The 24,097-nt window shown below is 40.4% G+C and overlaps 1 protein-coding gene across 1 annotated transcript in view; it reads left to right on the forward strand.

The window, feature by feature from the left end:
* jade2 (jade family PHD finger 2) overlaps positions 1-24,097 on the forward strand; it is a 202,614-nt gene that overhangs the window by 33,223 nt on the left and 145,294 nt on the right. The window contains exon 3 of the mRNA XM_044369919.1: positions 671-756. Within this exon, the coding sequence (XP_044225854.1) occupies positions 671-756 (86 nt within the window). The remainder of the gene's footprint in view (positions 1-670; positions 757-24,097) is intronic.

Consider the following 24,097-nt stretch of genomic DNA (forward strand, 5'->3'; position numbering starts at 1 on the left):
ACCGCAGTGGACTAACTGCTTAACAAGATGCTATTTATACTGTCATTACATATTAAACCTCTTAATAGATCATCATCAGTCTGCTTCAATTAAAGGCCTGACACAGAGTGGTAGTAATGCTACAGCCGTCGGAAAAGTCACGAGAAGGGTTTTTCGTTCGGCTGCTTCTCTTTAGTGCTTCTCTAAACTGTTTGAATCACCTCCATCAGTGAAAATTACAGAAGGTCTTGAACTCCATCTCATGCTCATTTAAGATCTTTTGATGAGCAGCTTTTTGCTCTCTAATAAGTAACCGATTCTCTGGCGGTGCATGATGACTGCAGTGTTTTTTATTGTGTTTGTATTGTAAACCCTCTCTGCAAAACAAATTTCTCCAGTGGGACAATAAAGTTTCTTTGGAGTGAATTGGAACGCACGCTGTGCGCATGAAGTCTGATCTACAGCCAGGGACCTGTTCTTTATTTTCCCCTCTTTAAATCAACATTCACACTCAATAACGCACACTCTTGACAAACAAAACACAGATTAAGTTATTGTTTTACCGGAGTATCATGCTCCAGATAATACTTTGTCTTTACTTATTGAACTTATTAACACTCATTGTGTTTAGTTTAAAAAAAAAGATGTTTGTGAGTCTTAATTATACTGATCATGGTTTTTATCGCTACAGGTCAGGTGACATCATGGTCCAGGTCATCCAAGAATACAGGCACCAGCAGCACATGGGTCCGCCACCAGCACAAGAAACCATCAGAGGTAAGTTAGTGTGGCGGCTTGGTTCAGTGACTCAAGCACAAACAGTACACAAAAAAAGTGTTTAATGCAACACAATCTCTGTTTGGCCATTATGAGCTCACAGTTTTGCTCCACTTCACTGCTGTCTGTTGTCTGTTGTGGCTTCGCTGAGTTGTCATGAATGGTTGGATTCCAACATTTTGTTTGGTTGATGGCGCTGCTGAATGCTGGCATGATCTGCATCTTTTATTCAGTCCGTATTCATGAAATTCATCAGAAAAAAGAGAGTAGATTAGTAGCTAATGTAAAATGTATGTCCCCCCTCTGCTCAGAACTGTGCTTATTGTTACTTCAGTGCAGAATGTGCAGAGTTTGACACTAGAAGGCTGTTTTCTCATTCGTGGAAAGTTAAAAGTGAAAAGTTTTTCTGTGCTCATTGAAAATGTGATTGTAAGGGGGTGGGCCTACAAGCATGATTTGTGACATCACATTCAGCTGTTCAACTTTGACAATGTTTGCATATTTAATGAGTCCAGATTTTTCGGTGATGGCAAAGGATGAGGTGTCATTTTAAGGATTTTAATGAGGTAATTGGCCTTTTTTGTGTAGAAAAAAACATATTAGACACATATCAATGGCCCCCTATCTGCTGAATTTTCTGATTGTCGGATTTCAGTTTGCATGATGAGAACAAGGAAGGCTGCTCATAATCAGTCTGTCTGCAAGATAATCCCGCCCTTCGTCGTGACAGAAAAGTGACCTGACGAAAACCTCCAACCAGGTTCACTGGGAACATGTTGAGGCACAAAACCTCCTATCTGCATCAGCACCAGACTGAGCAGAATTATTCCCTAGTATATTACATTCACTACACTGGCCCTTCTTTTTACCTGAAAACAAACTTAATTTTATTTTTAATTTAATTTTAATTATTAACTTAATTTAGAGCATCGTTTTGTAGAACCTCTTCCAACTTGCAACAAGTGCAAAAGCTCCTATCTGCAAAATGATCCAGGAAAAGTGGGTAAAAACCTCCTATTTGCACTTAACGAGGCACTAATACCTAGTCGGTATTGTTAATACATAATATATTATGTATTGGGTATCCTTAACAAATAGTTTTCTGCAAGAACACGTTTTTTTTAGTTTTCTCTAAAAAGTGCATTTTTCAGATAGGAGGTTTTGCTCTTCGGCCGTCGATATTATTATTCTAAGCAGAGTATTTTTTATGCATGGTACAACATGTCTGGAGGGGATCTTTAATTTAGGGCTGTGTTTGGTTTCTGGACTCAGGTGGCAGAGTTGCTACTTGGGTGTGTCTTCTTCTGCAGAATCGGTTGCTGTAATGTTGAAGATTTTTAAGAGGCAACAAAATCCTGCACACCATAACGTGCAAAAACAAGATCATTCTCCTAAAAAAGCACACCTAACGACGAGACAAAAATTAAGTTCCTCAAAAAGCAAACCAGATGAATAGAGGCTGTGAAATCCTTTATCCAGCCAGTGCAGCTATGTATCAGTTCTTAACTGGGACAAACACTCCTGTCCAATGTAAATACAGCCATCTCCATCACCACAGCTAAATCAACCAGGCGCACGGATGGCACAGATCGGTTGGCTAAAATACCACGTTGGAACATCCATATGGTCATGATGAACGATCCCAAGGGCTCTCAAATGACCACCCTGGGGAAGAAACTGGCATAATCCAGTTGGAAAATGGTGCACTGAACCAGTTGTGGCAATACATTGCTTGCCACAATCACACATTCCTCCCACTCTGTCAGTGAAGTGGGTTCAAATCTGTTTAAGGAGAACTTGTCTCTTGCTGTTAGAAGAGTTTCACTCCAAAAATAACTATCTGCCATTTGGAACAAATTACATCTACTCTTAAAAATTAGCTTGGGTGATTTTTAAATAAAGAGGAGTAGGTAATAGCCTCTGATGGCACTTCTCACATTCTCAAGATCTTCAATGAAACAATTTAAACAAAGATTTCTCTTTTTACAGAGTGAATTAATACCATTTTAGAGGGTAATTTGTGCTCTCCACTGCTATGATTTCTCCCCACACTGTCAAAAACTGTTTAAATTGTAAGAGCACAAATGCTTCTTTTTTTTAAAAAAATTTTGAAAGGAAAATGCATTAAGTAAAATGGCACGCATGCCCCCGAACCACCCTGAAGTACAAGTCATCAGCAGAGCATCTGTCATGGCTGTGCATTGGAAGCTTCCTCCCCCTCAGCTCCATCCAGTTAACCACAGGCTGTTGGAAGGTCCTGTCAGCAATCAGTCTCGCAGTAATTACTACTGTAGCTCTCAAGCTCTGACCGGGGCCTCAGCTGAAGAGCCAGGGGCCACGTTCCCTTTCATACCGCTGCCTCCTCGCCTCGCTCCAGGGCGCAGTGCTCTTTTTGTAAAGGATGATGTTTTGCAGTAACATCTCTGCTTTTTTTGGTAGCAGTGAGTGACAGGGGAAGTTTTGAGCAGAGAAAGAGGGCGGGTGACATCTGACAAATGTTCAGTGCAAAGTTTTGAAGTCGAGAATGTAGCGAGTGCATTCGAACTGTCGTCAGAAAAGCTTGTTGAATGTGAAAAGTGTACATTGATCTTAGTGCTGCTGGAGAGATATTGACAGATGACACTGTTCTATATATTTTGTATCGTTACGGTCACAGTTGCACTTGTTGGGGGACTTTCTTACTTGTTAACTCATATATCTGTTTTGTTGCGTTGCCCATGTGATGTTGCTTGATGCTGTGGAAAGGTATGCCATTTCATTTAACTGTATCCTTACTGTATTGGCCTGAATATGAGACGACGGCCCTGATTATAAGACGAACCCTCCCTTTTCCAAAAATCAGTTTTTCAAAAAAGACTTTTTGAAGATACAGCACACTTTCACATTCCTGTTGGGAAAGTTTGTGAGATAATATTAATCCATCCATTAGTCCTCATCCCTGAAGTTTTTGCCTGTGGAAGTGAAATACTTAAAGCAGAATGTAAATCCCACATTTATGTAACATTAGCTTGTGTATCAGTCACATACTCACACTCCCTCCTGTCAGGCGCTTGGAAGTCGTTATTTTGTACGAGTACAGTTTGCATTTTTCAGACTTGTCTGTTTGAGCTCCTCGTCATCTGTGATAGCAGTAATTCTTGGCAGCTTGACAGAAGATTTGGACCCTGGTCTGTTTCTGCAGTAAAGACGTTGGAAGATGCTTTCGACTTTGTTTTTACTCGTCATGAATTTATTTCATCCACGGCAAGAAAACGCAAGCGTTACGCAAGCCTTCAGAAACTCCTGCAGATTAAATTGCGCTAACAAAACACTTTTAGGGCTGACTGACTCTAACAGACTTATATAAACTGACTTGAAGACACTCCCTAGCTTTAAGGCTACAAACAACCCACACACTCAGTGTAGGAGCTGCTGTTACACAAAATGTAAATTCAAATGTAAATTCGGCCCAATACGGAATATATAGATCAACGATGATAAACCTGGTGAACTTAAACTTGAAATTACAGCGTGTAGGATTTTATTATTCACGCTGACACACATAGAGACATTTAATTGCGGATATAAAAGTGCAACTCGCAATGTATTTTCATGTGAATTTATCAGCTTTCTTCAGCCATTGGCAAAGAAAAAATGTTATTTTAGAGGATGCCATTGTCTGCTTTTCTTAATCAAGAGCAAGGGATTATATATGGTACATTTACCAATCTACTGAGTAATTTTGGAAGCCCTTTACACAGTAAATATATTAGCCGTTGTGCATGAAGTCATTGGAGCATTGGTACAGCAGGACAGCAGCTTAGTTAAGTTAGTTCAGAGAAGACTGTCTGGAAATAGGCATTTGTTGCAATTGATTGTGTCGACTCCAAAGATACGTAGAAGACTTCTTGGAAAGATATATAGGGGAGGCAGTGGGACGCAGCAAGGACGAGGCTTTGACGGCCTTCGAGCATAGCCGTTCGAAACAGATATAAGCGATTTCGCCCTCAGACGTGGTCCGGCGACCCGTTCTACAACCTTGTTCATTTGAAGCACACTGAAGCCTTCAGTCAACTTGAGTGAGGAAACTCTTTGACTACATGTGCAGTTACTTATCTGAATCCATTTGTATGTTAATTAGGTAACTGCTCTTATTTCTGAAGGGCAGCTCTTCTTTTGACAGCAGTTTATAATGTGGTGATAAAGAAACTGTCCCTCTGCCAGAGTGTAAGACTTCAAACCCTTTAAAAACTACCGGTGGTATTTCAGCACTTCAACCAAAGGTGTTGGTAACTGCTGTCAGCGTGTGAAGTGTCCTGAGGCAAAGAGCTTTAACAACTTGTTGTATGTTTTACAGGTCAAAGGTCATGACCCTGATTAAATGGCCTCCGTCTTTTACTAACAATACTTAAGTTGGAGCAGACCGGCTGCGGGTCATTTTTCTCATTTTCACTCGCAATTTACTATCTTGAGCTTTGCAGAGGAGGAGTGTTGCTTCTTTTGCTCACCTGCCAAGTGCCAGCATCTAACCACTTCAACACTGACACTGTTTTGCTTTGTTCAACCTGCCAGCTTTTTTTTTTTTTTCCTTTTTGTACTTAAAAGAGAATCGGCAGCGGCTGTGACACAAACAGAAAACAGACACTCTGGAAAGGTGTGCAGCTTTTAAAGGAGAGTGAGAAGCTCTTATGTGTGATTGAGCATGACACAGACTGTTTTTTTTTACCTGACTAATCAAAGGGATGAAGAGGTTTTCTTTGTATCTAAGAAGCAGATAAATTAGGCTGATATAGATCAGAGACCAGTAATAAATGTCACATTTGCATGTGGCATTTGCTATAAGGAGGAATAAACATCCACATGTTTCATTGGTTGAAAAAGCCAGTTAGCAGATGATGCTAAAAAAAAAAAATCTGCTTTTTAACTTGACTTACCCATCAATCATTGAAAAATATTGGATATTTTGCAGTTTTTTTTTAACATAAATACTGACGGGAACGGTAACTGTAGCGTATTAGCTGTCATTGTGGAGTTCCTTGTAAGTGTACGAGACTTGTTTGGTCATAAATGTAGTTTGGTGACAGCCCGTCATCACTGAAACTAAGTTTGCAACCGCAGACCAGAATTTCAAAGTTATCGACGAAAAATGCAAGAAAAACTCAAGGAAGGGTGTTATTTTCAGGCAGTAAAAAAATCCTCATCAGTGCAACCCCGCTGAGAAGGAAACTGAACAGTGGCTCACAAAGCGGACACGTTTATAGAATGATACTCACCCTCGGTTAAGGGAGGTGTGGCGAATGGTAAACACTATGGACTTGTAATGACAACGTAGCTCTTTTCTAAAAATGAGCCGGCTCTATTTGCGCCTTTGCAAGTCTTTCACTCCAGCTTTGACTTTTCTTAGAAGTGGTTTAGAGGGCTTTACTTGGCGGAAGGAGGACACAGTCAAATGCTTCCTTTTTTTTTTTTTTTTCGTACAGCTGTTTTTATCTCAGTTTAGATGAGGGCTGAGATTGAGGATTTTGAAAATTTTGAAGATAAACAGGAAGTCATTATGACATACTGTATACACACAAACAGCACATATTTGGTCTTGCGGTTAACGGTTAGAGGCAGCGTTTGAGAACGAGAAGAAAAAAAAAAAAGACGGAAGCAGTAAACAAAGAGTGCGTACATGCGGCATTCAAACATAAAAAAAAACAACCCAGTACTTTAAATAAAATGCATTTTTAATGTTACGTAGCTGCAGCGGCACTGAGTCACCAGTCAGAGTGAGAACTTTTTTTCTTCAGCATCTCTTGGCCTCATCTCTTCTGACAAAAGCAAAGCTCCCTTTCTTCAGAGAAATCCCCTTGCTCTGCCCCAGGGGATTGTGTGACACTTGTCAAAACACTGCAACAACATGGCCAGAGGATACACACACACACACACACCCACACACACACACCCACACACCCACACACACACACACAAATTTGTCGGAGGGCGCTTGTCAGACTATATTGAGACAGAAACATGAACACACACGGCGGACACGCGCACACACACACGTACACTTGCACTCTGGGGATTTCTTCTTCCAGGCTTGTGCTTTTGAAATTCGTACCACGCACACACAGACACGGGACTGTCTGTATTCAAATTCTATGTTTCATTAGAATCTATTTCTGTCTGGTTATCAGTTGCTTTTTTAGTCTAAATATCAGTCCAGTCATGATCAGGCAGTTTATATGGAGATGCTATTGTGTTTCCTCTTTTTCGCATGCCACGCTAGATAGTCTGCAAAAGCTCTGCAGAATTAACAGCAATAATAGCAACCAGCGTCGTTGTGATGTCTGCACCTTTTCTTTCTTTTCTTTGGTATTTCTGCCACGTTAAATGTGAGTTTATAGCTCGTCAGTTACAATACTTCTCATTAATGGATTAATAAAGTTTTAAAGATAGAAAATACATGTTTTTCCTTCAAGAGGGTTTCATTTAAAGAGTTGACATGGTTTGGTTTTGTAGCACAACACAAGCGGATCAGGATTTGAAGCATAAATAAAGTAAAGTAAACAAATAAATACAAGTAAATTGCTTGAATCATAAAGTAAATAAAACAAATTAATTCCATCTAACAAAATGCCACAATGTTTGTCGCTGTTCAAAAAAAATTGCCAGACAAAAGTTCAGACAGTTAAGCATCATTGTTTTTTTTTCTTTATTAATGAGCATCAGTTGTTGTCGGCCAGACTGGAGCCTTTGATATTATAAAGATGATGATGCAAAATGAGTCATTTCCTGAACCCTATGATGAGAATGAGTGAACTAAATGATTTTTTTGGTTTTACTAAACCTCAAAGTTTCTGGGGAAAACCTTTTTAAGAGTGGTTTTAAGTACAGAATCTGAACCAGAGCTGCTATTTATGAAAAATTTGCCTTGAAGCCAAAATCTAATTCTAATGATCTGCTGGCATCTTCTTACATATATCACAAGTTCAACACTAATTTCTGTCATTATTCAGTTAACAGTTTACAACTTGTCAATTTAGCAAAAAAGCTGTGACTTACAATTAGGGCAACATTTAATAAGTGGGTATGTACAAGACCTCACAGTCACATCAGGGAAGTTGAGCATGATTCAAAGCAGAAGTAAAACTCATTCACTTCCTTCCGAGTTTTGATATCGCATGTCTTCTCTTAAAGCTCTCGGTTACTGTGTTTGATTTCCTTGCTGGAATGAATGTGTACAGTCATATCATCAAGAGTGATGTCAAACCATTTATTGTAACTTTATTTAAACCTGTAGTGCAGAACTTTTACATATAAATGAACGTCTGTTACATTGCTAAACAAGTTCATGCAATGCTCATTAAGCCCATCACCTCCAGTATACCTGAGTTTTTAATCTGGTGTCGGGTTTGACATTCCCGCGCTGGCCAGATGAATTCATGAATGCAGACTTCCAACGGGCCGAACTGACAAACGTCCAGTTACCTCTCTGCTAAAATAATTTAATTGTGCTTCTTCTAGACTTTCCAAATGTTATTGGACCGGATGGATTAAATTCTAATAGTAAAACGAATCATTTCACGGGGGGGTTGCGTGATGCTCAAAACAATTTATCTGCTGTTTTACAGCTGCAACAGTAGCGATGGGAGTAGGCTACGGCGGAGCCTATGATGTAAGCGCGCGCGTCGACTTCAAGGCATATTGCTCTTCGGTGGTGTGATGGAATGACGATGATGAAGGTCTCAGTTTGAAGAGCCTCAGTAGCCCTGCTCTGACAGCTAAGAGGCTACACAAAACGTTTTTTTTTAGCAGACTTTACAATTGGTTCTTCTGCAGCCCTGAAGAGGTTGTTATACAAGAAGTGTTACAAGGAGAACAAGATACTCCAGATGCACCATGGGAGGAAGGAAGTGGTATCGATCAATGGGGATGGCTGAGCATGTGTGAAACTCTCTCCTATAGCGCTGTTTACTTCATTACATAAGAGCGTGTGTATGTGTATGCGTGTGCAGGTGCAAAGCAAGTAGTCATAATAATATGAGGTTGAAACTGTGTTGGAGAGTTTGCAGCTTGTTGTATTCTGCTGGTCATACATGTATCTGTAATGTTTATATTGTGCTCATATATAATTGGCTGTGGGAAATGAAACTTCACTGCTAACTGGCTGGATTTATTATGAAAACGTTCAGTGTGTGTGAGTGATAATACATGACGAGATGTCCTGATGTACAAAAATAACTGCATTGCATCGTGGTGTTTTTTCCTCCAGATGAATTATTGTAAGTAGCAGACCTCCTGTGGATTGTATTATTGTCTCTGTACAGTAATGTGTGAATCATTAGTTCCGTTTCTCTGGTAACACGCATATAGATACCCTAAGAATCATATCCAGCTCGCCAAAACGGGAAGTTCCTTTGTAGTCGTTTGTAATTTTCTTTTCTTACTACTATTAGAAATCATAGCACATTGTGTGGTGAAAAGATCCAATGGAAAGAAGTTAAAAACACTGAAAGCAGCCAATTTGACAAAATCACAACAGATGAAAATCATTGTGCTGTGGGTTTAACACTGGAACATGCCAGCGGATATCAGTTATAATACAATAGGTAATCATTATTAACCATAATTACAGTAGTTTTTACAGAAAGTACGCTGTAGAAAAGTCATGGGAGACTGATACTCAAAAGGAAAACAACAGCAAGCCTGTTAATATTGTCCTCTTTTGTTTTTGCTCGCATTTGTTGAGGTAATATTGCAATCAAATTAGAACATCTGAAAATTCTCGAGGCGCACCGACACGCTCTGTGAACCATTCTTAAGTGTTTTTTTTTTTTTAACAACTTGTATGTTAAGCTTAGAGTCATTGTTCCAGATGTGCAGATGTTACTGGTGGATCAAGGTCAGTGGTTGATATTTATTGTGTAAATTCATTAACATGTTGAGCGTCACAAGTTCTAATTCACTGTAATACTGTTGATCTTCCAAGGCCATATGTATTAATGGTTAAGTAATCAGATACATGAACTCCCGAACACGTGTGTGTGTGTGTGTGTGTGTGTGTATGTGTCTTTGCAGGCTAACAGCTGTTGTAGCTCATTAGGGTCTGGTCGAAACAGCTGTGTAACTCCATGGCAACCAGATGAAAACAGCTACAGGAAAGCATGGAGTTGATGTTTCAGTTTCTCTCTCTCTCTCTCTAACACACACACACACACACGCACACACATGCACACACACACACATGCACGCACTCTCACTCTGTGTGCCAAGTCCATTGAATGGATGAGCAGCCTGGATGGATGGTGAAGAGCTTTGCATGTCGACACATACCAGCCGGTGATGAGTGCAAATAAACGTATGTGCACACACACACACACACACACACATACACACACACACATGCAGGAACTCACAGAGCCAGCCGTCATATTAAACTGTCATCATTGCGCTGGTTGTTCACCTGCCAGGTGCTCAACAAAAAAAAAAAAAAATCCCACATTATTAATACTCAAAGGGCAAAGGAAATAAGGATGGATCAGGAAGTATGGACGTTGAAAAGACGACTTAGGTGGACAGATGGAGGTGATTGGAGGGAATGATGGATATAAAGATGAAGAAGCGATACAGTGAGGGATAAAGAGGTGGAAAAATGGGCGGGGAATTAAAGAAACAGGTGGATGGAGTGATGGCTGCATCGATGAAGGATGAGTGAAGGACAGAAAAGTGCACGGTTGAAGGACTAGAAGATGATTTAAATGAACAGACCAAGGACAGCTGGAGGAAATTATACGTTTATAAGTGGATGGAAAATACCAGTTTTGTGATTGTTACTATTGTCAGTTTCCAGAACTGGTGAGAGAGAGATCACCGCTTTCATTCGACAAAATCTCTTACATCAAGCGTTACAGTCATATATGATTCAACCTAAAAGGAACATAATTTAATCAAAACATCCTGGATCTCTCTCATCATTTGTCCTCCTTTCTCGTGTGTTGTAAAAGTTCAAGCTTTCTATGTCTTAATGTGATCACAGTCCAGTTGTTGAGGTCTGATTGTCCACTTGGTAAAGTCCTCATCAGGAATCTGTTCCGCCATGTGGTCAGAAATGATTGAGTGAGATATTTTAGTACTGTACTTACAGCAGCTGCTCAGTAAATGAGTTATATAGCTTTTGTACAGATCTAATTAAACTGTATTGAACTAAGAACACTGATAAACTAATCAAAATTACTCATTGAGTGTTTTAAAGAGAGCTTTTTTTGTCTCTTGGCTCTCTCTGTGCCTTTAAACTTTTTTTTTTTTTTTTTGTTTGTGCTTCCATCTCCAGGCTCTTAATGTTTGTTGTTGACACTTTAACTAACAGAAGCAAAACCCACTTTGGGGAAAAATGAATAATAATCAGATGGTGTGTATGTTGTCTGGGGAGTGAATATTTGTGCACCCATGAGCATTTTTCTTTTCTCATTTGTACATCTTCTTTATCTGCCTGTTGGTTTCCAGTAAGCTAACACCAGTATGTCTGTGTGTGTATGTGTGTGTGTGTGTGTTTGTCTTTCATGGGTAAAGTTGCCCATATTTCCCCTTCAAGTCATGTGTGATGGGTTCATGGCAGCACATCAGAGGGCTGGATACTGTGCTGTACCTGGCTGTGGTGGTGTGGTGAAATCTGCAGAGAGAGAAATGAATGTGGAAAGTATTACACGGGAGGAATAAATGGAGATATGCAAGAAAGTTAGGGGGAAAAAGACGGTGCAAAAAAGTATAAAATAATACAGAAAAGTACTGTAGACTCCTCTAGCTTGTTAATTGTTGCACAAAAAACAGCTTTTCTACAGTTTTTTTTTTTTCTCAGCTGTACTACACTTCAAAGTGGTGGTTTTGAAGTCTGACCCGCGCTGGCATCAGTCTCTGTGTGCTGCTCAAGGTGTTGCTGTGTTTCTCTTAAAAGACTCGGCTAAATCAGGCTGCGGCAGCCAGCTCTGCTTTACCTCTGCTGCCCTGCACAAACACAGACACACACACACACAACATCACCATCAACACTATAATAACAAAGACAGAGAGGGAGCGAGAAGTATTCAAACGTGGCGAAACTGATCACTTAATGAAACTCTTAACTTATTTTGGATATTATTTGCTTAAACCTGCAATGACTGATTTTTATCTTGCAGCTGTCTGCTGCGGTTGAAAACATTGACCTAGGCTTGCTGCGGTAGCTGGTGTTACCAGTGTTACACTGTATTTGGACATACACTGAACACATTACTTGCCCACCGCCCATACCGTTGTTTTGCCTTTTTTATAGAAATAAAACCCGTTCAGTTCATTTTTGCCTATCAGCGCCCACGTTCATCAAATAAAAAACTCTACAACTACAGTTAGACTCTATTACTAGAGGTCAGAAACTACCACAGGCTACCTCATCATTTAAATATCGTCTAAATCAAGAAAGCACTATTATGACTCATAACAACAAGGTTCTTTCTGCGGTGGCAAGAGGTAACTGTAAGGTAATCCAAGCCGCAACATAGATTGCAAAGCATTCAGAGTAGTGCTTGTGACAGTGTTGTTCACATACCACCATGCCTCGGGCGACTTAATTTATCCTTCTGTACATTATGCAAAAATACCTTCCTGGTTAAAGGCACATATACAGATGATGACTTTATTATAGGCCTGTGACTTCTGTTTAGTGAAGTTATTTGTTGTTAGACTCTTAAGTGGTTAATGAAACAATATTTGTCTACTACAACTACAAAAAGGTCATAAAATGTGTCATTTTGTATGCAGTGAATTTGAATAGCAATACTTACAGAGCAAGGCCAGCCATAGTAGTAATATACTGGTCTTAATGTCTAACAACACTCCACCATGCAAATGACAAAGAATTATGATTTTTTTTTTTTTTATTAAATCAAGGATAACTTCTAACATGTTCTTACTATAGAGCAGGATATTTTTTGCTCATTTCATGTGGTTCTTCTCATCTCCACGGATAACCGACTGTTCAACAAAAGAGCAGCAATCTTATCAACACTAAATGTCAGGTTTTGACGTCAGTCCCTCAGAATCAAAGAGGTGAAGGCTTCATTTTATCCCTCAAGCTGCACACTCAGCAATGAGACGGAGAAAAGCCTCAGTACACCAGCATGCAATCCATCCATAAGACATGCTGAGTACAGAGCAAGAGACTCTCACTTTTGTCAACTAGGAGATAATCTCTGGTATATTGAATATAAAACGTTCATGAACATTTTTCCCAGGGGCTGTGAAAAGTAATTCTTGTGAATGTAGTGTAGAGCATTGGAGTAGAATCAGATGAGACAGTTTGAGGGACCAAAAAAAAAAAAAAAAGGTGAAGTACCACAGTATATAATATATATAAAATGACTCCTGGAACATACTGACCATCACAGACTGATAATATATTACTGCAAGAGTAAGTGAGTCTGAAAGTGGGTCTTTGCTCTTTTAAAAAAAAAGGATCTTTTGATGAGCACTTGTGACTTAAAATGATTCAGACCCTCTTAGCGTTCGAGTGGGCGTTAATATGAAGCCCGCTGAGAAGTTGGTGTGTTATTATTGAACTCTGCAAACTGATTCCTATCCGCAAGTTGTTTATTTGTTAATTCATTATTCATTTAATTAATTATCGTAAGTAAATTCTGCTGCTAAAAAAGCGTGACAACAGACTCCAGTTGCAGTAGACGCACACATGCAACGCAGCATTAATCATGTAGTTGTTTTGGTTGTTTTTCAGCCATGCATATCCAAAACTAGGTCACATCTCCCCCCAGCCTTTTGTTTGCCTTTTTACCAGATCGTGTGCCTGAGCCCGCCATACGAAGAATGATATTTGCATCGGACTCTGTGGGGGGAAGTTGACTTATCGCTGCTGCCTCTTAAGTCTCCTTCACTCTTTCTTGTCGGTGACCCAGTTTTTTAACCTTTTTATTCATTGAAGGAAGGCTTTCTGAGTTCTGTTCGCTCTCTCTCTCTCTTTACCTTTTTCAGAAACATCTCGCTTCATATTCATGATTTTACACACAGTCGCACCTGGGAGCTGCCGAGTACAAGCACAGCGTCTGCTGAGCAGTTCTGCTGGAATGGTTTGGGTTGCTCCATGCCTTGCTCAAGCCGGTTGTGTAAAAAGCTTGAATTGTTATATGAAATCAAAACTTTTCTTTTTCTTTCTTAGCTTATAATAAGCCATGGGATTATGTGCTCTCTATCAGCAATGTTTTGCTTAAATTTCCTACTGTTGCATGATTTAGCACGTGTCTTTGACGTATTGCCATTTAGAAGCTTCATTGAAGTAGACTGGAGGTTAAATGCCTAGCCCAAGGACATTCAGACTCCAGTCCAAGCAGCTTCTGGCTCAAAATCCAATTTACTTAACCTCTAAGCTACTGCAGTCCTGAATATTGATATTTGAATTGACCTTTGTGAACTAGCTGCACGGATCATTTCTGCCTTTAATTTTTCTTAAGGACTCTTTTGTCTGTGATTCGGTTCTTTGAATACATGATTGTGAACATGAACGGAGGGCAGAATCTTAGCTTGCTAGTGGCCAAAAATCACATCTGTTCCAACGGAGGAGCGCAGTCAGTCAGTCAAAGCCTTATTCAAGCGGGAACAAAGCTTAATTGCGTGACCTTTGAGTGAAGCCTTGGCAATCAGCCTGCCCTTGGCGTGGAGGGGAGCGCCGTCGCTCCACACATCATTCAGGCCAGGGGCTTGTGATGAGGAGCCAGCGTTCAGAGAAGTCTCAAAAGGACTTGTTCACTGTCTCGTCTCACGCTAATGAGGGGCATAAATTGTAGGCTGAGTGCCTTTTCAGAGCTCAGCAGGACGAAGCTAGGCTAAGAGCTGCGGATGTGACATTTCAGATCTAAGAGGGAAGAGGGGACTGTAGAAAGAGCAAGAGGAAATCCTTTTCACATTCCTATCAAATCTTTTATGCGTTATTTGAAAAGTAGCAGGTCGGCAAAGGCTGCTGATGTGAGTGATTCAGTGCAGCGAGACATAAGGTTTCTGTGTAATAATAGTGAATCCCTTCACTGTTGCTTTTGCACCTCTTCCCTCGCTCTTATCCGTCCTGGTGCTGAAGCAGGGTGCAGCGAGCGCCTTGAAAGGTTTCTTCAGGCCTGTGCTCACTTTGCCCTGCATGGTGCCTGTTCTGCAGCGCTCACACAAAGAACAAGCTGCCATCTGAACTATGTCTGACGCCCTAAGTGGTGGAAAAGGGGGAAAAAAAATGTTTTTGAATTGCACCTCGAGGCTCAGTTGTAAAAAAAAATCACAGGTGGGCTGTCAAAGAGCGTGCATAAATATAACCATTTGCGCTACTTGTGTTTGTGTAATGTGATACTTTTGATATGATGTGTATATAATCTTTATTTTGACATAACTCTTTGTGTGCTTATCAAGTTGATATGATATATAAATTCGTGTTTTAATGAGAAGTTGCAGTTACTACATTTTTGTACACACACACACACACAGGGAATGTGCCAGCTTTAAAGGTGAGAACAACTCGAGTAAGTGCCATAAAGGAAAGTTCAAGTCTGATAGGAGTAGGACGGAGGTGCCAACAGGCACAGAGGCAATGCATAAATGCATAGAGGCAGTTTTTTTTCCCCCCCCTTCAGTCCATCAAGTGCAGAGGTGTTGGAGAAAGAGCTGGATCTTTAGTTTTTTCTTAAAGATTGAGAGGGACTCTGCAGATCAAACAGAGTTTGGTAACTCCTTCCTACAGAGGAGAAGAGTCTGGCTTGCAACTTAGGGCCCTGTTGTGGTGTTAATACCAAGCGCCTTTCAATTGCAGAGCGTAGTGAGCTGGAGGGAGCGTAGACCTGAATGAGGGAGTTCAGGTAGGCAGGAGTTTTAGTTGCTGTTTTGTAAGTGAGTGTCAGGGTTTTGAATTTGATGCGGGCAGTAACGGGGAGGCCGTGGAGGGAGATGAACAGCGGGGTGACATGCTGAAAACCAGACGTACCGCCACGTTCTGGATCATCTGCAGAGGTTTGAACATACATGCTGGGAGGCCTGCCAGTAAGGAGTTGCAGTAATCAATGTGTGATATTATGAGAGCCTGTACCAGCAGGTGCGCTGCATGCTTAGGCAGGTAGGGTCTGATCTTCCTGATGTTGTACAGGGCAAATTGACATGACCAAGCAATTGAGGCCACGTGCACCTTAAAGGTTACCTGGTCATCAATCAGAGGTTAAGTTGAAGGTGGTGCTCTTTCATCCATGCCGATATATCGGCAAGGCAGGAAGAGATCTGAGCCGAGACTGTGCGGTCTTCAGTGGGAACAACAGGAAGAGTTGGGTATCGTCAGCATAGCCATGGTATGAGAAACCATGGGAGTGGATGATTGCACCAAGTCAGGTGGTATATATTGAGAAGAGAAGGGGACCTAGCAGTGACCCTTGAGGAACCCCTTTGGATAAGCTGTGTGGTTTGGACGCTTCTCCCCTCCAAGATACTCTAAAACATCTCCCTGAGAGGTAGGACATGAACCAGCAGAGGGAAGATCCTATCAAGAGATATCAAGCTCAGTGAGTATGGATTGTTCGTCATTTTATTAAAAACAAGTAGACCTGACAGCAAGTACTTTAACAGCAAATGTAGATGCTTTAGTGAACTGGGTAAAAGATAGAGAATAGCAGCATTATTAAAAAAAGTCATGGATATTTATTGTAAGAACACCTGAGCTGTGTGCTAATCCAGCCCTGATTACAGTCTTGGGACAGTTTCTTGGCTGATATGTGACAGTTTCTCTCAGTGCATATTTGTCTTCTAGATATACTGTCTTACTCTAAAGGTACCTTTCTTCTTCTTCTCTTCTCTGTTTTTACTTTCGCATCGCTTATATTTCTCAGATCACCTTGTCCACTGTTGAAAACTTAGATCTCCAGACTGTGAAATGGAGAGAAAGTGAGAGTGAAAAAAAAAAAAAAAAATGAAGATCCAGAATAAAACGCTTCTCCTGGAAGAACATCAGGAAAGAGTGCTAGCCAGTTGAATTTACACATTTTTTTTCTTCTCCATTCCTCTTTCTGCTACTATGACTACTGAGACAGACGAGCCAAATGTTTTCTCCTCTCCTTGTGTTTTGATCCCATTTCATCCTGTCCGTCTCTTAAATATATATCTTTGCCTTTTCTCGCACTAAAGCCCCCCCCCCCCCTCCCTCTCGCCTCCTCTCCGTCAAGCTCGGTGAGAGGAGAAACAAATAGGAGCGAGGCAGCCATTTTTCAGAAGCCTGTGGCCCTGCGATGAAGAAAAACATGGGAAAACATTACTGCTGTGGTAGAAAACAAACAGGGAGAAGAGGATAAAGGGAAGAGAAGAGAATGAGATTGTTTAGTATTTTAGTTACACACACACACGTACATATTTGTGTGCTTTATGTGACGTGGGGATTTTGTTATCTCAGTATTCTTGTCACGTACAGACCTTTTATTGTAACATGCCTGGTTGTTCCTGTTGGCATGATTTACAGTTCAAACAACTCCTTATTTATCTTATACTGGCTCTTTATGCAGCCCCTCAGTTCAACCTCTGTCTGAAATGGGCAATTTTAGCTCCTGTCTCTTTAAGACCCCCCCTCCTGATGAGCCCAGTTTGTTCTGATTGGAAGCTGCCCCCCTTTGCAGACTGTTCTGGAGGCTACTTATACAAACAGAAGTAGGATTTCACTTCTTTATCTCTTTACTTCTCAAATACATCCTTACATGTCCGAGCTGAATATGCAAGTTGGAAATCGCGAACAACCTGTGGAACAACCTTAGCAACAATGGACGGCCGTTTGTAGGCGAAAAATCTGATGTCATCATGAGGACGAAGTAGAGGTAACCTCGCAAACGGAGCGTTCAGACCAGACTGAATCTGACTTTGAGGGAGCATTTTGACATAGGTTCACCTCAAGTTTTGGATGTTTTGATGGTGTTTTACATAGACACCTCACGTCATAACTGTATAAAAATAACAGAATATCACAAAAAGCATGATATGGCTCCTTTAAACTTGTGCATGTAAGCCAGCTCCAACTTTGTTTTTATTGTTTTTGTGTTGATAATTTAATATTTTGTGTGCACAGACATCGCATTCCTGTGTGTGCATTTTATTTTCATTGTTGAAATTGGATTTTATTCATTGTAAAATACAAACATAGGAGAGAACAAAATGTTAAAAATGCTGCTCAGATGTTAATTTATTTTGTTCATCCTAATGCAAAAGAGCAATACTCCTTGCTTCCGTACAGACAACACAGATTCTGTTGCAAAATGATGTACTGTATCAGAGCTGACAGGCCATATGTGCACTTGTGCTGTATTTTCTTTGGTTGAAAGCTATAATTAGTTATATTCATGGCGCTCTGTTGGTATCGAGGTACTAGATTCCTGTCTTTGTGCAGGTTAAAGAGGCAGAGAGAGAGTGTGTGTGTGTGTGTGCGCTCACTGAAATCATTGAGTCACTGTATTAATCCACTGATCACTCCTCTCTCTCATTCTGTCACTCTCTCATCAACCCCTTTCTCTCTTTGTCTGTCTTTTACTCACTCTTAATCACCCACTCAATACTCTCTCTCTCTCTCACACACACAGACACACACATACACACACACACAGACGCACACACACACACACACACACGTCTCTCCGAGTCCTGTGGACCTTCCAAGCAGCCAATCATTAGAAGCCAGTCCCTGTGCTGTGATGTGGCTGCTAAAATTAGCCTCCTCTCTCTGTGAGTCGACATCTGCCATGACGCACTGGAGAGCCAGGTAACCATGATGCCCAGAGGAGAAAAAAACTCCTCTTCTGCTCATTCCTTCGCCTCTCTATCCCTCCTCTCCTCCTTTCTCATATTTTCTTTTCATCCCTTTTCTCCTCTCCTCTCCTCTCACTCTCTTTATATCTCTCTACGACTGCAAAATAGATGCAAGCAAATAGTATGCAAGGTTCGGAAGTGTCACGAAAAGGGCGCAATATCAAACCTTAGTCTCGTTTACTTGGTCTTTAATCTATATGTATATTTCCTAATTTAAATGAGGGAACTTTGCTCATGATCTTGTCTTGACTGCGTATGTTAAAACAACATTAAACAGTGATGCATGGAAAAGTTTGGCATGTTTTGTTTAATGAAAGATAGGATTTTGTAATGAATGTTTTACGTATCTCAAACTAAGGTACTCTCTTGGAACCTGTTTCAATACCGGTACTGCTTTCATCCCTTTTTCTCTGTGGCATGTTTGATACATCTTTACCTCAGTTTCTTGTCCTTTTTTGCCTTCACTTGTTAAGTCAACAGTTTAATGTCTTTTTTTTTGAGCCTGTTTGCGGCTCATATATGAGGTCTAACTCACTGTACGCTGGCGTTGGTTCAGCTTTCATTACTTTTTGACAGTGTGGAGTGATTATTATAAAACTTAACCTGGCATCATCGCCTTATTTGACAGTTTATTCCCTGCAGAGGATCTGTTCTGGTGTTGGACAGCTAGTTTCCCTTATTCCCCTAAAAGCTGTAAACTAAGTAGCTTTCACTGTCTAGTCTGATTTCAGTTCTTTTGGTCGGCCGAGGTTCAGTCAGCACAGACTGTGTTGAGGGCTGAGATGTATCAGCATTTCTCTGGGCTTCATTTACTAGTGACAGATCTTTCCATCACTGCTCTGATAGTAGCTGTTTCTGAGTGCTTCGCTCATGGAAAACTCACATGCCGGAAAGTGGGTTGTGTTACCATGACGACCAGCAACTGTGAGCTGTCATGTCATTAGCTGTGGCATAAATGCATATCTAGCGGGGTTTGTAAAATGGTGATTTCCATGTTTTGAAGTGTTAGAAAACATAATATGTTGCTTATGTTTTTTATGTGATGAAACCTCATGAAAAATGTATTAAGTAAGACTCATTTTTATCCAATCTTGCGACAGCCTTGGCCCACCCATATGGCACCACCACTTTGGGAACCATTGATTTCTATTTTCTGAACTTTCATTTCAAATGTTTTATCAGGTTGAGCTATTTTCCTGACATTTTGTTCCCTGTATCACACTACAGGCTCCGTTAAGAGTCTTGAATTTGACTTTGTGAAACCTGCAAATATCGTCATGGGTAGAAGATCTGTTTCCACTGTGACCTCCCGTTGTGTAAACATGAACTCATTTTGTTCTCATGGTGGCCTAATTAAGAAAAAAACAGAAAAACATGCTGGTCGTGGGATGTCAGCCAGCTGCAGCAGTAAACTTTGCCTGCAGTGATTTAAAAAGTATGTGAACGTTCAATATTTCATTTCCTTCCTGCGAAAATTGAATTTTTTATTCTTGGCGTTGAATACGTTTTTCCCTCTGAGACAACTGGACTTGTTGTCTCAGAGTTGTCTTTTTCAACTTCATTAGAAAAATATTTATATTTTCAGTACATATCATATATCTATTTGAGATTTTCACTCAATCGTTCACACATTTCAGTTCAGTTTAGAGCGGACAGACTATTTTGATAATTGACTAATCATTTTAGTCATTTATTTAGAAAATATGCCAAAAGAATTGCTGGTTTTATCTCCTCAAATGTGATGATTTAATGATTTTCTTTGTCATTCATGATAGTAAACTGATTGTCGTTGGGTTTTGGACTGTTGTTTGGACAAAATAAGACATTTTAAGGCATATTCACTATTTTTTTCTGACACTTTATAGACAAAACGATTAATTCATTATTGAGAAAATGATCAGCAGATTAATCGATAATGAAAATAATCGTTTTCATTATCTCAAAGTAATAATATATAGTTTTGGCTGTGGTGTTGGGGTGTGATGTTAAGCTATGTTGTTTGATTTAGTTGTTTTTCACAATGATTCAGTTTTATTTTCTTAAAAATTGACTCTAAAGTTGTTATTTTGGTCAAGAACTTGGCAAAGTTCATTGTATCAGTAGTTAGTATGTTAAACTTGACTCACCATGCCACCCTGCTGTCCTTCTGGGTCCTTTGCATCTTACGGGGTGCTGTTGACTATGGCATCCATTATCACAGTAAAGAAGGCTCTGGCAGAGTTAAGCAGTCAAATTATAATAGCGGAATGGGAAGTGAAGGGCAGAGCATCCTCCCTCGCTTTCTATCAGTACTCTCATCCCTTTCAAAGTCACACATGAACAAGGCTGATTGTTTTTCAAGATAACCATGGAGTCAAATGATAGTGTGTGATGTCGGGTGGCCTTTAAAAGCACTTAAAGCACTTTGTCACTGTGCTTCAGGGAAACTGGCTCAGCAACACAGTAATAACAAGGTCTATTGTTTGTGTGAAGGCTGGGTGTGCACCTGTTTGAGTGTGCGCAGTGTGCTGTATATGGATGTATATGTATTGGGTGTGTGTTTTTGGGGTTAAAAGCATTCGTGTGTTAGCATGTACACATCCGTGTGTATGTCTCTGTTTTTTTCCCCTGTTGTGGGTGTGTTTAATTATGTTAGTACTGTGTGTCTACGTGTGTTCGCGTCTCTGTTTATGTGGATGTGTATTTCTGCCTTGAGTGTCGGTGTGAACGTGTCCGTGTGTATCTCTTATCTGCCTGCCTGACTGTGTGTTTCCTGGTTTGAAATGTCAACTTTCAACAGTCATCATCTGTGGTTTCTGTTCTGTTCGGCTCAGGGGGGAAGCAGACAGTGCTAATCTATCACCGCTCTGCAGATGGTCAGAGATAAGAGTTAGTCCACAAAATAAGATAGACAAGCAAACTGCCTCATACAGCATACAGACGAGCTGAATCAGAGCAGTGCAGAAGCTTATAGCCTATAGTTTACAGAACAAGGTACAGATTGTTCCTGGAAGATTGCAGGTTCAAAGTTTGGAAAAGCTTCTCATGGGTTTTGTGTTTTTGTATCTATAGTGGCAATTTATTTTTCCTTTGTGGCTCAATAATGCTGTATAGAAATATAGTTGTATAATTGTACTTATGGTAGCTGTAGAGGTTGCAGTACCCTAACCTCTAACCCTAGCAGTAGTAGTTATAGTCGTATATGGCAGCAATAGCGTTACTTTGGACACAGTAGTAGTATTGCCAGCTCAGTATTAGGCTAGTATTTGTGGAAAGTTGAGTAGTGGTAATAAAAGCACCAGTAGTGGCTGAAATAACACGAGTTACACTGTTAGTACTAGCAGAAGTAATTGTACTTGTGTAAGGAAAAGTGGTAGAAATAGCATCAGTAGTTTGCAGCAGTAGTTTGCAGTAGTAACATTAAACTCTTACGTTTTCCTGGTCTTAAAGTTTCTTGAAACCTATTTTATTATTTTCTGTTTTGTTTTACTGGAAAGTTCTTTGCAATTTTGTTCAAAAGTGTTCATTATCGTTATTATAATCTTACTATTACTTACTGGTATACTATTACTAATATTAGCAATGGCCATAGTAATAGTGGTACCATGCTTTAAACCAGTTGCACCACCAGCTACGACAATCTTTGTAGTTGCAGCTTCTCAAATGTGAGGATTTGAAGCTTTTCTTTGTCACACATGATAGTAAATTGAATATCTTTGGATCTTGGGATGTTTCATCAAACAAAACAAGACATTTGAAGACATTATAACGGGCATTTTTCAATATTTTTCTGACATTTTACAGATTTATAACTCATCGATTAATCAAGAAAATAACTGGCAGATTAATTGATCATGAAAATAATTGTTATATTTGTCATATTTGGGAACCTGAATAGTTGTGGTAGTCAACAGTAGTAGACTTTAGGCTGTATTCAGATCAAATCAGGTGGTGTGGTGTACAACCGCAGGGTTGAGCAGGGGTGTGTGTGGGAATGTGGGTGTGTTTGTTTGTGCTCTAGAACGTAACTGCTCTGAAACAGTCAAAAAAAACAACGTCTTATTGATCTGATTCACCGGCTTTCTCACTACCACCGCTCCCTCCCTTCATTCACTCTTAAGCTCTAACAACCACAGCTGCTCTCTCTCTCTAAAATGAGTCAAGAAGCCAACAGAAAAGTCTAACTTAACTTTTAACGTTATTAACCGAAGAGAAATGTCCTCCCCCTCCTTCCGTTAACGTCTATGTACTCCCTCGTGGCGGGGTTCACAGCTCTAATCAGTCTGATCTCTGGCTGTCATTGGCCACCGCAGCCTTCAGCCGCAGTGACGTTGGGTTGCTTTTCTCAAAAGGTTGGCTGGCCAAACTGTCCTCAGCTGAAACGCACTACCCCCATTCAAATGAATGGGACGCCGCACTGCCTGATTTGGTCTGAATACGGCCTTATAGAAGTAGTAATAGTGGGTGTAATTGTAATAATAGTGGTATAATAGTGGTAGAAGTATTAGCGGTAGTTATCATGGTTGTTGTAATATTAGCAGCATCGTCATACGTCTTCTTTGAACCGTCTTTATTAAAACACAGGTGATGCTGTAGTAGTAGTAGTAGTAGTGTTAGTATTGGGAATTCAGGACTTCATACATATACATGTGCTATCCCATGTGTGCCCATGTTTTTGAGTGTCATTATTAATGCCTGTCATCCCCCCTCTACCAGCACACACACACATACACGCACGCACACGCACACACATACACTCCATAGACCCTGCTCATGTCATCAGTCCAGATCTAGATTGGACTTAATGAGAGCTCTGCTTGCATACAGCTCATAACTCAACACAGCATACTGACCTACTGACTGACTGGACAGAGGACTGTGTGTGTGTGTGTGTGTGTGTGTGTGTGTGTGTGTGTGTGTGTGTGTGTGTGCGCTGATTTTTGGGTCAGTGGTTAAGGTTAGGGTAAGGGTTAGGTTAAGGCAAGGAGGGTTAGGGTAAGTCTCCAGGGAATTAATGTTAGTCTGTGTAAATAACTGTATAACTGTGTGCAAAAGACTGCTTGTGTTTGTTCGACTGTGGCTGCTTGCATGTCAGTTCTATCAGTATGAGGCTCTGTGTGTGTGTGTGTGTGTGTGTGTGTGTGTATGCAACAGTGACTGTGTGTGTGTGTGTGTGTGTGTGTTTTTCTGCTGTAGTGTTGAACTACTGTAGAGTTCCTACGCAGCCTTTATCGGAGCAGCTGAATCTCTATGGGTCTTTTTTCCTATCTTTATTCAAGAGCGTGGTATTTCAATTTGAGAGCATGATTTACTGATTTCACGTTCAGATTTTGTAATTCTTTCCTTCAAAACCCCTGCCCTCGCACTCAAATAGCCACTGCTTGCGTGCAGATTTGCTCTGCTTCTGCTCAAAGTGTATGCTTGCACTCAGATAAACGTCTACTCTCAGATATCTGCTCGGCTCTCAGATTTTTTTTTGTGCAATAACCCTGTCAAAACTCCCTAACCAATAGAAGGCCATGTATAGTGTAGACCAATGAAATGATCCCTG

Source organism: Thunnus albacares, chromosome 13, assembly GCF_914725855.1.
Source record: "Thunnus albacares chromosome 13, fThuAlb1.1, whole genome shotgun sequence".
NCBI lineage: Eukaryota > Metazoa > Chordata > Actinopteri > Scombriformes > Scombridae > Thunnus > Thunnus albacares.